The sequence below is a fragment of the Alexandromys fortis genome, unplaced genomic scaffold, assembly GCF_014885135.2.
Source record: "Alexandromys fortis isolate MF-2015 unplaced genomic scaffold, M_Fortis_MF-2015_v1.1 scaffold_9, whole genome shotgun sequence".
Lineage (NCBI taxonomy): Eukaryota > Metazoa > Chordata > Mammalia > Rodentia > Cricetidae > Alexandromys > Alexandromys fortis.
In genome coordinates this window covers 7,445,509-7,460,734 of record NW_026067892.1, presented here as the reverse complement: position 1 = coordinate 7,460,734, position 15,226 = coordinate 7,445,509, and the positions used below count along the sequence as shown (strand labels likewise).

The window sequence follows — 15,226 nt, the reverse complement described above, 5'->3', positions numbered from 1 at the left end:
CAACAGGAATTCTTGTTATGTGTGACAAGGGCTCTGACAGTCTCATCTTCTGATTTTCAGATGGGCATTTCCACTTTTTCTGCAAATATCAGCAGTGGCCACTATATGGGCCTGGCTGGGATAGGTGCAACTTCCGGAATTGCAGTTGGAGCCCTTGAGTGGAATGTAAGTAATGTCTTTTGAGCTACTGACCACTTGATTGTTGTCCAGAGAAGGCTCATAAACACGAAAGCTTGCGTTTAACCTCGAGTGACTGTTAGGGATGCGTGGAAAGTACAGACAAAGGGAGTCAGGCCTTCGGTTTTACAAAAGGTCTCTGCTGTTTTTCTCCTTAGTAAGTCAGGAGACAGAATGCATATATGCTGTGGACCATAGGGAAGACAGCGAACAAAGAGCTGTTGGGTGGGAGGGAAGATCGCACTAGCGTTTGAATGTGTGTGTGTGTCTACTGACATCTGCAGGCATTAATTCACTAGCGCTTAAATGTGTGTGTGTGTGCGCGCGTGCCTACGTGTGCGTATATGTGTCCACTAACATCTGCAGACATTAATTCATTAGCGTTTAAATGTGTGTGTGCACACGCGTGTGCGTATATGTGTCCACTAACATTTGCAGACATTAATTGAACCTGCATCTCTTTGAAGAGCTTGACTCCCATGGGCCCCTGCCCTAACTCTTCTGCTTTTTCTTGGTTTCAGACTATATGTATGTTCTATATTCTTGGTTGGATATTTGTTCCCATCTATAACAAGGCTGAGGTAAGTGCCCATCATCAGTTATTCTATAGTTTGTGATTTTTTTAAAAAATAGATATTGCATGTGTAGTAAAAGCATCCTGTCAGCCTTTTGATCCTGGCACCGATTCCCCAAATCTGCAGATACTGAAAATACACCATTTTTTCTAGGATAGACACAGGTAACTATCTGCTTCCTCAGGAATTTACAGAAAATATTTCAAAACATTATTTAAAACAAGGTGTAAAGAAAATAATAGAATATACGTGTTAGTGACCAGAAGATTTAGTATCCTAAAATGCTGTTTCCTCCTGGTGGGCTTGTTCATGGGATGAAATTTCACACAAGAGCCAAATAGGGCTCTGTGAGAAGCTTGAAATACTTATTCTAAAATGTGTGTATGTATGTATACCACATGTGTGCTTGGTGCTCAAAGAGGCCAAAAGAAGGCATTGGATCCCCTGGAACTTGAGTTCCAGATGGCTATGAGCTACCATGCTGGTGTAAGAGCCTCTGTAAGAGCAACAAGTCCTCTGTAAGAGCAACAAGTGCTCTCAACCACTGAGCCATCTCTCCAGCCCCTAGAAAGATTTCTTTTAAAGATGTCAAAATATCATAAAGCAGAAAATTAAAAAAAACCTGCAGTATACACCAGCATACACCAGGATAGCTATGAGGCAAGTAGAAGTGCATGCTGTGACATATCCTATAGATCCATCCTATATACACATCATATAAACCCATCCTATAGACATATCTTGTAGACGTATCCTATAGACCTGCCCTATAGATATATCCTATAGACTTATCCTATAGATCCATCACATCGACACATCCTATAGACCCATCCTATAGGCATATCCTGTAGATATATTCTATAGACCTATTCTGTAGACATATCCTATAGATATATCTTATAGACCTATTCTGTAGACATATCCTATAGACCCATCCTATAGAAATATCCTATAGACACATTCTATGGACCCATCCTATAGACCTATCCTGTAGACATACAGACCCATCCTATAGACACATTCTGTAGACCCATCATATAGACCCATCCTATAGACATATCCCATAGACACATTCTATAGAATCCTATAGATTACTAGATAATGCAGCTGCAGACAGAGTGTCTTTGACAAGCCTACGAGCACGATCTGGACAAATGCTTCCCTCACAGCTCTGGGAAAGAGGCAGACGTGCTGAAACCTTGAACATGTAGACTCTAAAATTGAGAGACAATAGTTAACCTGTTGTCTAAGGCACCTAAACCAGTGTTTTTCAAACTGTGGACTGTGATCCCAGGGTGAATGCCTGGTGAACAGACCTTTCGCAGGGGTCACAGAAGACCATCAAAAACTCAGATTTATATTATGATTCATAGCAGTAGCAAAGTTACTGTTAAGAAGTAGCAAAGAAAATAATTTTATGGTTGGGGATTATCATGACACGAGGAGCTATGTTAAGGGGTCACAGCATTAGGAAGGTTGAGAACCACTGTCCTAAACGGTCCTCACTTGCTAGGGAAGCCCAAACAATCAACTTAAAAACAGCCTGGGAAGTTTAGAACCTTGCTGGGAGAATCCTTGACATATGGCAGAGCACGGCTTAGAGCTGAGCAAGGGCTAAGAGAGTGAAGCCTGTGGGTGCTCAGACAAGGGCTTCCGGTCTCTGTGAAGCAGGGGGAGTCTGAGTCGGAGCTCACAATGGACATAGGTAGGTAGGTAGACCAGAGCGTATACATTAGCCAGGACAGAGCGAGGCAATAGCCTCTTAATGGTTCACTCCCCAAGCCAGGGGCTGTTGGGGTCAAAGGGCATTGTGAGCACTGAGGGCTTGGTCCCTGTGCTCATGGTGCATACTGTCCAGGATGATGTAGAAAACAGGACCCTTGGGAACACTGTCGTCTGACTGGACTGTCCATACAGAGGTGGCTGGGAACCTGGACTGTCCATACAGAGGTGGCTGGGAACCGCCTGCGTCGTCAGCTTCCATCTCCTGCCTGGAATCTCCATCCTCTGGCAGCATCTCTGTGACATAAACACCCCATGAGGAAGGGGCATCCGGTGATCTCTCTGACACTCACTATCTGACAGTGACCTGCTCTGGTGCTTGTGCAGGTGGTGACATTGCCGGAATATTTGGGGAAGAGGTTTGGCAGCCTTCGGATCCAGCTGTTCTCCTCTTTCTTTTCCTTGGTCGTCTACATCTTCAGCAGGATCTCGGTGAGTTCCTGCATGCGGAGTAGAGGCCCACCAGACCTGTCCTTGGAGTGCCTCCTCCAAGGAACGACAACAGAGAGGGAGTGTCATCTCAGCCGGATGGTGGCGGTGCATTCCAAGGATGTGCCCAGTTGTCTCTTTATTATTTGTTTTGTAATGAGTGAAAGCAACCTACTGGTGTACTTGCTTATTCTGTGCCTTCTTCACTTGCATTCAAATGTCCTGAGACCCTGGGTCATTTCTGTGTGTTTACTGCAAACCCCCGCCCCCAGCCTAGGATGTGTTCTACACATACGGTACTGCATAATTGGTTTCCACTAACCAAATGGCTGGCATTTAGCACAAAGTATAAAAACCACACACATCATGTCTTTATTCAACATAAGCTCAGTGAGGACGGAAACTGGGCTTTTCCAGTTTTTACGTCTTCCGAAGACCACAGAGTGCCTGCAGCATGGTGGGACCCCAGAAATCATTTGGGGGAATAAATGGTTGGATGAATCTCTGCTCATTTTATCCCTGACTTGGGAGGGCAGAATAATAAAAACAAAGGTCAGCAAGGTAAATGATGTGCAGGAGCTTCAAGTCAGTGTCAGCTCGGCCAGGGGTCCACAGATCTAGTCAGTAGGCCAGGCCAGTGAGCAACTGCTTTGTATGGCTCTTGAGCTGAAATTGATTTTCATACCTAATTTAATGGGTTGTAAAAACTAGAGGCAGTGCGGTATACAGTCCTCAAAACCTATAATATTGAGCTGGAGCGATAGCTCAGCGGTTAAGAGCACTGGCTGCGCTTCCAAAGGTTGTGAGTTCAAATTCCCAGCAACCACATGGTGGCTCACAACCATCTGTAATGAAATCTGGTACCCTCTTCTGGCCGTAGACAGACATACATGCAGGCAGAACACTATATACATAATAAATAAATAAAGTTTAAAAACCCTATAATATTTATCATATGGTCTAGTACAAGAAGTTTGCCAATCCCACAGCTTGCTAAAGATATGGGTTCAAGTGAATTTGGTAGTGACCTAAAAGTACATAGAACTAAAAGTCTCCAGTAGTTGGAAAGACGATGCAAAGGTTTTCCAGAAAAAAAAGGCCCGTGGTCTTTTCCTAGTTGCAGAACCACATAAAACAACCCCTTTGAGCATAGACCCCATGCTGAGGCTACAGAGCAGAATAGGCTAGACCGTGTTAACTGGGCGACTTGGGTTAACCCATGCCCTTGGAGGTACTAACTTTGAACTCAGAGGGCACGGAATTTGGCCCGATCTCTCCCAGTGTCCATTGGCAGTAGGATGCTGCCCAGCGGCCTTTTCTTCGTGTGGCTTGCAAGCCCCATTTCTTTCTGGGGTGGTGATTGATTCTGCTGGAAATGAAGGTTCAGTTGCTAACCTTGTGCCTGTTTCAGATGGAGATCAGCTTTGGTGCCATGTTCTTGAAAATGGTTTGGGACACAGATGTTTACCAGACAATGCTGGTTTTGCTGACCATTACTGGCATTTATACCATCACAGGTGAGGGAGCTGTAACCACACGTGGACTTCTACTGACACAAACACTCAGTAGAGTCTGAGGAGCTACTAAAGTCTCCCAAAGTCTTTAGATCTCAGGAAGTATGACCGAGGCAGAGGTACCACTAGGGATCATATTGGGTTGGGATAATCTCTGTAAAGAGTGATTGATAAGTCAGCAGCGATCATGTTTATGGTGAAATGGGGCGTGACACTGTGGCTTGCCAGGTAACAGAATGGGAACACACAAAGTGGGGAGGGGAAAGGGAGGGAGGGCCCTTAGGAGGCTCCTGGCCAAGCCAGGTGGGATCTTTTAGAAAGCCAGTTCTCATGTATTCAGCCTCTGCCTAGGGTAGGAGCTCTCGCCACTCATGTCCTGGTAGTCAGTGTGGCTGGCCAGAGGTCAAGTGGAGATAACCAGAGGGACAGAAAGTAGTCAGGAACAGGAAGTGGCTGATGGAGATGAGGAATCCTGGGTTCTTCTTCCTGGCGATACTAGGCAGTACTTGGAGACAGTTTTGTTGTTAAAACTGGGCGAGGACGTAGGGAAGGTGCCATCTAGCTGTTAGAGAACACGGGCGATACTCATGGTGGCTTCCAGCTGAGTTTCTGGGGTGAAAGGTGTTCACGTTTGACTAGGAAAATGGTCACATATTAATCTGTCCTGAAAAGCATGGAGAGCAAAGAAAAATTGAGACCAGTGCAGGCATGGGTGACTGGGGGGAGGGGGAGGGCATACAGAGCTGGTGACTGTGGGGAGGGGGAGGGCATACAGAGCTGGTGACTGTGGGGAGGGGGAGGGCATACAGAGCTGGTGACTGTGGGGAGGGGGAGGGCATACAGAGCTGGTGACTGTGGGGAGGGGGGGGGGAGGGCATACAGAGCTGGTGACTGTGGGGAGGGGGGGGGGTGGGCATACAGAGCTGGTGACTGTGGGGAGGGGGGAGGGCATACAGGGCTGGTGATGGGGGGAGGAGGAGGACATACAGGGCTGGTGATGGGAGGAAGAGGGCATACAGAGAGGTTGCTGTGAGCAACCTCATGTAAGAAATCCATGTTGCTTTCCTTTCCTTTCTTCTTCCTCTTCAGGTGGCCTGGCAACTGTGGCTTATGTTGAGACCTTACAAGCTGGTATTATGCTTCTGGGCTCAGTCTTGTTAACGATTTATGGTAAGTAAGTGGGCCACAGAAGTGGTATCTTTGAACCTAGGGTTACATGGGGACATCAGCTGCTTCATCTTACAGAAGTCAAGAAGGTCATGCTGTAAGTTCTAAAGGCAACCTCACTGTATTTTCTAAAGACGCCAAACCTCTCCATCAACGCAGATAATCCCAATCAGACCGAATTAAACCTAATTAAAAGATGCCCATGTTTAATGGAGTGCTCCTGAGTGGCCCCAGGAAAACATGGGGAGGGGAAGAGAGAGAGAAGGGGAGACCACACGAAATCTGGAGACCACGTGTTTATTCTCTGGGGGACAGTTTAAATAGCCTGTGGGGGTGGTCTCCACCTTCTCTGGGGAGGGGTTACCATTTGGTGGGCTTCTTTGACCCTCCTTGGGGAGGGGTCACTGTTTGGCAGGCTTTCTCAGAGGTGGAGTTTGGACAGAGGCAACTTCCAGAGGAGGGAGCTTATGCCAGGAGGCTGGGGGCAAACAGTCCAGACTTTTTGTATAAAGGGGTGTTAGGGAGCTGAGGTGATGCTTGCAATCAACCAACCAACCAACCAACCAACCAACCATTCACTGCCCACCAGAGGAGCTTGTGATAAAATGCTGGTGAAAGTTTCCAATCCTAGGGTCCAGTGTGCTCCTCCCCAGCCCCTGTGTTGTCTCTGCTCTCCATTTGGAAGTCCCTTTAGTTTGCCCGCTCAGACCTGTCTGACAAGGTCAGCAGAAGGTCAGTTCCAAGCAGGGAGTGTCTACACCCTCCATCAGCGCTACACAGCCGTCCAGGTTGTAGCATAAATCTCAATGACTATGTCACCAACAAACCAGATATGCCCCGTCACCCAAAGCAGCCTTTACAGAAGGTGCAGCCTGGAGAAGTAAGTGTCTACTGCAAAACTAATTATGAGTAGGAATGTCTTTGCAGCCAGCAAACAGCCTATCTGAAAAAAAATGCAGCTACCAAAAGCTCCAGTTGATTCTTATTTTTATGGGTCTGGATAGATAATGGCACCCAAACGACTGGGCCTAACCCATGGCCCACTACCCACTTCAGTCCGGTTGCTTGTCCACCCACTCAGGGTCAAGAGAGCTGAGAGCAGGGCTGTGTAGCTCAGCCCTCCCCACCTGGGAAAGTGGCGGGACCAGGTCTGCTGGTCATGCACAGGCAGGAAAGCCTGGCGGATTCCCGCTGCCATGCACAGAGGACACGCGAATAATGAGAAGTCTCATCAGTGTAATACTGTGGACTTCTCGAAAGAGGAGTGGGAATGCCTGGGCCCTGCTTGCAACCAGCAAACAGAGCTTATCTGAAAAAAATGAGGCTACCAATCCTAATACCCCAAACACCAAGTAACCACACCCTAGGTCAACAAGTCCTGTTAGTAGCCACATCTTAAATCAAATCTCCTGTCAATAACTTTGGAGGAGCAAGAATGGGCTCAAACTCTCTGACTTTTAGTTAAGGTGCAAAGGATCTACTTTTCTGGGTCACTTAATACCCAAACACTAAGTAACCACACCCTAGGTCAACAAGTCCTGTTAGTAGCCACGTCCTAAGTCAAATCTCCTGTCAGTAACCTTGAAGGAGAAAGAATAGGCTCAGAGTCTCTGACCTTTAGTCAAAATGGGACGGATCCACTTGTGTGGGCTCCCACACTGCCCGTGTGTCACTCCGGGGTATTTTATAGTGAGAGCCAGTAGGTCACACTGGGCCTTATTTCCAGTCTTGGTTCTTTAGTTGTGTTGTTTACTGTACTCTTCAAAGAACTGATAAATATCAGGTTTTTTTTTAAAGCCTTTCGTGAAGTGGGAGGATATCAGGGGCTGGTGAAAAAGTACCTCCACGCCATCCCGAGTAAGACACAGCAGGGAAACTGGACAGCCAAGCCACAGTGCTATATGCCTCGTCGGGACGCTTTCCATATCTTCCGAAGTTTTGGCTCTGGAGACATCCCCTGGCCTGGACTCATCTTAGGTGCCACTGCGGTCTCTTTGTTCTATGGGTGTGCTGATCAGGTAATTAAATGTAAGATCAATACTAATCCCAATGTTGCTCACGTGTGTGTATATTTTGGGTTGACCACTTGGGATTAGATAACCTATTAGGGGACCTGGGACTGAAGAAGAATAATTCGCTTTCTCTCAATAGCCACTGATTGCTTATAGTCTTTCATCTAGGGGCGGGACCTTGTGAAATTTCTCCCATCTACACGGCATGTAATCTGGGGGTATTATTCTGCAGGTTAAGCTTAACTATATTATTGGAACTTTTGTGGGTGTAGCTTTCTTGCCCTGCATAGGAGACACTATCTCAAAGCAGATGTGCTAATCCTTTGGTCTTTACAATATTTCTGTCCTCTCTTCTCTCCAGTGTTCCCTGATCCTTGGGTGCAGGAGTTGCATTGCAGATGTATCAGTTGGGATTGGGTACCTGTGGTGGTTTGAATAAGTACGGCCCTCATAGACTCATATATTTGAATGCTTAGTTACCCAGGGTGGCACTACTTGAGAAGGATCAGGAGGTGTGGCCTTATTGGAGGAAGTGTGTCACTGTGGATGGGCTTTGAGATTTAAAAAGTTGAAACCATGTCCAATATCTTTTTCTTCCTGCTGCCTTTGGATACAGATGTAGAACTCTCAGTTACTTTTCCAGCACCGTGTGTGCCTGAATGCCACCCAGCTCCTCTCTAGCCATGGATGGCCCAAAGACATATGGATGCAGAGTGACCATCTCAGCAAACCCACCAGAGAACACATCCTTTAGACAGCGTCTTACCTGTGCTGAGGCAGCCTGGCCCTCATACAGTCCTGACTCCACCCACTCGTCTTCCCCTGGCAGGTTTCTGTCCAGAGGTTCCTGGCAGGAAAGAGCAGGCTTGATATGCAAGGTGGCTGCCTCTTGTGTGGGTTCCTGAAGCTGCTGCCCATGTTCCTCATGGTGATGCCAGGAATGGCCAGCCGCATCTTGTTCCCAGGTAAATTCTTGATCCTGACATGCTCTCCTAGAGATCTGGAGGATATCTGAAGTATTGGGTCCCCCACAGTACACTAGTTACTGGAATTGCCTCACGTGTCTCTTTAGAATGTATTTGAGGAGAAACTCCTGAGATGTACAACAATACAGAAACCCCAGGCGATAAGAGAGGGAAGAACAGGTGAAAGGATTCTCCCTAAGACAGCGATGCTCCTCTGTAGCACGAATTTTGGTCTTAATAGTAAAAACTCAGAGTCAGATATGGGGGTTAGTGCTGAAGATCCGAGAAGCAGAGAGGTCAGCCACTAGCGAGTCCTTTTACCTCTACCCATGCTCAGACGAAAGGGGCGACCCTGTCCTCAAACTGCATCTCCAGACTCCATCTGTCTCCACCAAACGTCAGCCTGCAATGAGACAGGAACGCATCCTCCTGCCTTGCATTCATCTCTTCGTCCAGCCACATCCCTCCTATCTTTGCCTCCCGACTGCTGGGATTAAAGGAGTGCAGCCCCACTTCCTGGCTCTAGTGGTTTGGCTCTGTACTCTGATCTTCAGGCAAGCTTTATCTGTGAAAACGTGAACAGAATATCACTGCATTCCTCCCCGCCAGAGGTCCAGCCACAGCTTTGGGGCCCAGTCTTCAGGAGCTCGGAGGATTTGCTGTCACTTCACTGACCTTATGCTGTGTGGATCTCTTTGATGTGGTTTCTCACAGCCCTAGACCGCACGTCCACAGCACTCACTGAACTCCTGAGACAATTTGGAAGAGGCGGATGTGGAGAGAAAGACTTGGAGAAAGGCCCTCATTCTTTCTACTGAAAGCATTAACAAATCTCCCGCTTCCCCTAACGAGTGATCAGAATTCCATAATGTATTTCACCCCTGTATCGACGGAGTTTGGCTAGCTTGACCTGTCTCTTAGGCAAAGGGTCTGCTTATTCGTTAGGTAAGGGAACAGTTTTGAGTCTGGTATGTACAGCAACAAGAATAGTGTCCTGGTTAAGTTTCTATTGCTGTGATTAACCACCACGACTAAAGGCAACTTGAAGGAGGGAAGGGTTTATATATCTTATGCTTTCAGAAAACTGTCTATCACTGAAGGACATCAGGGCAGGGACTCAGGACAGGAATATAGAGGCAGGATCTGAAGCAGAGGTCGTGGAGGGCTGCTGCTTACTGACTTGCTCCTCATGGCTTTCTCAGCCTGCTTTCTTATACAACCTAGAACCCCCTGCCTCCATCCCCGGGATGGCACCACCCATAGTGGGCTAAGTCTTCCCCCATCAGTCATTAAGAAAAAAATGTTGGGGAGGGTTGAATGGGGAGGGGAGAGGCAGGGAGGGGAACAGAGAAAAATGTAAAGCTCAATTAAAAAAAAACAGTAAAAATGATGTCTTAGATGGCCTATGGACCAATCTGATGGGGACATTTTCTTAATTGAGGCTCTCTCTTCCCAGATGACACTAGCTTGTATTAAGTTCACAAAAAACTAGCAGCCCAGGTAGAGTGGGTGGCCTTTATGACTGTATACTGCTAAGTACTTTGGACAAGGCCAAAGGAATGGAGAACAATTTTTAGTGCTATGTAGCATGAGCAGTGGCCACCTCTCTCTCTACCCCACCCTTCAGTCTGCCCCAAGAAAGGCTTCTCTTTCTGTGCCCGTTTTCCCAAGCTTTAATACACATTTCTTTTTTCTTTTTCTTTTCTTTTCTCTTCTTTTCTTTCTTTCTTTCTTTCTTTCTTTCTTTCTTTCTTTTATTTTTTCGAGACAGGGTTTCTCTGTGACTTTTGGAGCCTGTCCTGGAACTAGCTCTTGTAGACCAGGCTGGTCTCAAACTCACGGAGATCCGCCTGCCTCTGCCTCCTGAGTGCTGGGATTAAAGATGTGCGCCACCACCGCCCGGCAGTCCAAAGATTTCTTTATTGGATTCTTTAACTGCCTTGTAGAGGTTCCATGACTTGCCCTTGGGTTGGTAGGAGAATCAAGTCGTTTGACTTCTAGGATCCCAGCTCTTTGTTACAATGCAGAAAGATAATGAATTGGATAAATCTCCAATAGACTAGGAATCCAACATTTGCCTTGACACATGTAGCTCTTAATCTGCTTCCCTTCCGCCAGGCACAAGTTTGAGCACTCTAGAACCACAGTGCTGGTGTGTGACTGTTCCTTCTCGCTGCAGATCAAGTGGCCTGCGCTGTCCCTTCAGAGTGTCAGAAGTACTGTGGCGGACGGAGCAGCTGTAGTGCCCTGGCTTATCCAGTGCTGGTGATAGGCGTGATGCCTTCTGGTAAGGAGTGGTCCTTTCCACCAAGAGCCACAGGGCTCCCATTGGAGTGACAGGTAGGAGTGAGACTGGCTTCTTCCCAGCCCGCCCGTCATTCTGCATGCAGAGGCCATCTGTGTGTTGGGAGTGCTTGGCACCGGAGCAAGCTTTGTTCTCTCAGGTAGGAGCATAGGCCTTGCCCTCTCTTCCCCTCCCACGCTGGACGTGCGCCGTGGAGGCACGACCTGCACACATGATTGTGTTATTTATGCCCCCTGCTCATTATTCAGAAAGCCAGTTCCAGACAGGGTAAGGTGCCTTTGTAGGCCCTAGAGTCCACAACCAGCAAGAGCAGCGCTGTCCTCAAATCGCTTATCACACAGTGGGGTAAGTTAAAAAGCCAGGAAGTTACCTAGCAGTCAGGTAATGCTCGCTATTAGAGGGCAGTGAGCCTTTGCATTTACCTTGCCTTCTTTTCCAGATTCCAGTAAAATGACCAATTAAATATATATATGTATACATATATAATATATAATATGTATATTAAAGAAAAGAGCACATCTGCCTTGGCTCTGGAGAGCAGCATTTCCATAAGCTTCCAACCAGACTGAGGCAAATACTGAGTGTGCTACAGTCTAGGAGGGGAGCTGTCTGACTCTGAGCCGAGTCTTGGGAAATGCCCTGGGCTAGAGCAACTGGGACTTAAACTGGGAGCAATGATTGAAGGAGAGAAAATTCTAGATCCCGGTCTGTGTCTTCCAGCCCTGAGGGGCCTACTGAAGTCAGTTGGGGTACTGCCATGGGGGGCTTCCAGGTGAGGTCCTGGTTATCTTCCGATGTCTTTAGATACTGTGCTATCTCCCGATAGCACAAAGACATTTTCAAAGGGAGCCATCCCGCTCACCAGGCAGCCACCCCGGCAGTGGTACCAAGTTGTTACATTTCTACAGTGTTGGGCGAATGCCTCCTCTCTTTGGACCATGCGTGAACTCATCTGCTTACGTTGTCTGTACCTTACCAATCTCATGGTAAGTACTGTATGCCCACTTCACTGATGAAGAGTTCAATTTCTTGTACAGCAAGGACTTCTCCAAGCTGGGGCACAAGCCATGGCATCCATCAGACAGGGCTGTAGTAAGGATGATACAGGCGGACACAGACCAGCACTCCTAGAGAGAGCGGCTCCCGGATTCTGTAAGCACTCAGCAGGGAATGACAGTCCCGTCACAAACCAGGGATGGATGTCGCATGATGTTGTAGATGGAATCCCACACCGGGTAAAAGCCGCACGCTTTAGAGGTGTTTGAAAACGTTCCTTTAGGAGGTCAAGGCCTTCTCTGGCCTGGGCAGAGAGCTGGCAGTCCAGGAAGTGTTTTTTTTTTTTTTTCTCTCTTCTAGGCCTAAAAGGCTTTATGCTGTCCACATTGTGCGCCTCCATCATGTCCTCCCTGAGCTCCGTCTTCAACAGCTCCAGTGCCCTCTTCACCCTGAACATTTACACGTGGATCCGGCCCCTGGCCACTGAGAAGGAGCTCATGATAGCCGGAAGGTGCAGTGTGCCCGTCCCATTAGTCAGTGATGCCAAAGACTGCCTGACACAGGCTGAATGCTTGACCTAGAATCATCCTTTTTTGGCTGGGGGGGGGGTTATTTTTATGCAGCTTTGCGATGATGATGTAATTTGATTATCACAAAGAATGCTGTTTTTACGTGTAAGAAGGGAAAGTAATACTCATAATGATAATAAAAATGAGCAAAGTCTAATGTACCTCTCCTAAATATTCCATCAAGGGATATTTATATAAGCTGACCCATGATCTCACTTAATCCTCATGAAACCCATTCAAGGCAACTTTCACTTTTCTTTCTTTTTAATGGAAAAAAGTTTTTCATTCAATATATTCTAATCACACTCTCCTCCTCCAACTCCTCCCAGATCCTCCTCGTCTCCTACCACCCTTTCTCTCTCTCTTCAAAAAACACACAAACCCAACCCAATCAAACCAAAACCAAAAAAAACCCACCAAGAAACACAAACATACAACAAACAAACAAATAAAAAAGACACATAAAGGAAACAAATATATACAGGCAAAAGAAAAATAAGACAAAAAAATGCCCAAATAAAGCAAAATGAGACAAAAAGTCTAAAAAGCACAGCTGAGTCCCTTTTGTGTTGACCATCTGCTGCTGGGCCTGGGCTGACTCTAAATATAGTGAATAGACCCGGGGAGACTCCATTGGAGAAACCTGGTGTCAGGTGCAGATAGCTTCTCGGTTAGGGGTGGAAACCAGTGTCTACCTTGGCCTCTTCGTGCTGGAACCCCATCTGGATGGAACTGTGTAGACCCTGTGTGTATTGCTACAGTCTCTGGGAGCTTGTATGTTCACCTGTGCTGTTGTGTCTGGAGGACACTGTTTCCTTGGAGGCCATCCTCTCTGGCTCTTACACTCTCTCTGCCTCCTCTTCCACATACATCCCTGAGCCCGAGGGCAGGGCTTGGTGTAGGTATCCCATCCAAGACTGAGTGCTCCAAACTCTCGCGCTCTCTCCATATTGTCCAGCTGCGGGTTGGTGAATTAAAGTCTGCTTCTCACCTTCAGTTCTATCAGGTTCAGGTGTCTGCTCTCACGTTTAGGTCCTCGATGCTTTTGGAGTTGAACTTTGGGCAGGGCGATAAATATGGATCTCTTTGTATCTAGCATCTAGTTTGACGAGAACCATTTATTGGAGACGTTGTCTTTCCTACATTGTGTATTTTTGGCTTTGTCAAAAATGAGGTGTTTTTGCATGTGTCTGTGTGAATAGTGCGCGCATGTGTTTGTTCACATGTATGTGAGGCTGATGCGGTTAGTCCTCAGTCTCTCTTACCATGCACACTGAAGCATGAACTAGCAGGAAATGCAGAGCTCACCCCTTTGGCTAGCCTGGCTAGTCAGTTTGATCCAGGAATTTCCCATTTCCTCCTCCTCCACACTGGGATTACAGGTGTGTTGCTAAGCCCATGTAGTTTTTTATGTGGGTTCTGGGAATCTAGACTCCAGCCTCCACACTCGTGTGGCATGTTCTTTACTCGTGGAACCCTCTTTCCAGCCCAAGATTTCAGTTTTATCTTGCTAGATAAAATATGAAAAAAATGAGAGGAGGCTATGCGAAGCTCAAGTGTTCTAAGGTTCTAGCTAGAGATATTAGAGATACATAAAAGTAAAATTTGGGCCAGAGTATATCAATAATGCATTTAGTCCTAAACTAAGCAATAAGAGAGTAGTTCAAGAATGTATAGACAGGGCTGGAGAGATGGCTCAGAGGTTAAGAGCATTGCCTACTCTTCCAAAGGTCCTGAGTTCAATTCCCAGCAACTACATGGTGGCTAACAACCATCTGTAATGAGGTCTGGTGCCCTCTTCTGGCCAGCAGGCATACACACAGACAAAATATTGTATACATAATTGATGGAGGAAGGTCATTGGCTAATAAAGAAACTGGCTTGGCCCATTTTATTGGTTAGAACATAGATGGGTGGAGTAAACAGAAGAGAATGCTGGGAGGAAGAGGAAGTGAGGTCAGAAGTAATGCAGCTCCTCTCAGAGCCAGATGCCTCAGACAGAGAGGCATGCTTCGCTCTCCCGGGTAGATGGACGCAATGAAGCTCCTCTGACCCAGGATGTGAAGGCGTAAGTCACGAACAAGGCCACATCAGTTTGGAGTTATGATTAATAGGGTGTTATTTATTTAAAGGGGAAAACTTACAGATCACCGTCTCAGACAACAGCCATCTGCATAACCAGGAAGGGAATCTAGTCTCCGGCAGAGCAGGAAGTGAAGAGAGCGAGCAGAGGAAATAGCCGCTTTTTTAAAGGGAGAGAGGCCACGCCCCAATGGGCTGGTATCACAGCAGCTATTGGTTGGAGGGGCGGAAGGACCTCCCGCAACACCTCCCCCTTTTGTTTAAGTAAGAGAGTTCTAAACCTACTATGAAATTATATACAGTAAGTACAAATATCCTATTCTAACTAGCTTAAGTCTTGCATAATAAATAACTTGGCCAAGTCGTGAGAAAAAAGTAACTACATTTATATAGTCTTCAACCCCATCAAAGATCTGAGAAGGGAAATAATGTTACCTGGGTAATTAGGAAGTTCAGTAAAACAACTTCCAAAACATGCAACAAATCACAGAGACAACTAGCTACCTGGGCAATCACCCAAAGTCATGTTTGCAGCGTTGAAGCAACCAACTTTGGCTAAGGCCTAACATAACTGACATACCATTTTCAAAGGCAAGCAACTTTTCAAAACTATCTTACCCTGTCTTGGCAGGATATGACAGTCCTGTTTTATT

The 15,226-nt window shown here is 46.8% G+C and overlaps 1 protein-coding gene across 1 annotated transcript in view; it reads left to right on the top strand.

Moving 5' to 3' along the window:
- The window catches only part of LOC126502194 (sodium/glucose cotransporter 1-like), a 35,540-nt gene that overhangs the window by 2,535 nt on the left and 17,779 nt on the right, over positions 1 to 15,226 (top strand). Inside the window, exons 2-10 of the mRNA XM_050143045.1 lie at positions 61 to 165; positions 699 to 758; positions 2,862 to 2,966; positions 4,375 to 4,480; positions 5,567 to 5,647; positions 7,442 to 7,662; positions 8,486 to 8,621; positions 10,801 to 10,908; positions 12,283 to 12,433. Of these exons, the coding sequence (XP_049999002.1) occupies positions 61 to 165; positions 699 to 758; positions 2,862 to 2,966; positions 4,375 to 4,480; positions 5,567 to 5,647; positions 7,442 to 7,662; positions 8,486 to 8,621; positions 10,801 to 10,908; positions 12,283 to 12,433 (1,073 nt within the window). The remainder of the gene's footprint in view (positions 1 to 60; positions 166 to 698; positions 759 to 2,861; positions 2,967 to 4,374; positions 4,481 to 5,566; positions 5,648 to 7,441; positions 7,663 to 8,485; positions 8,622 to 10,800; positions 10,909 to 12,282; positions 12,434 to 15,226) is intronic.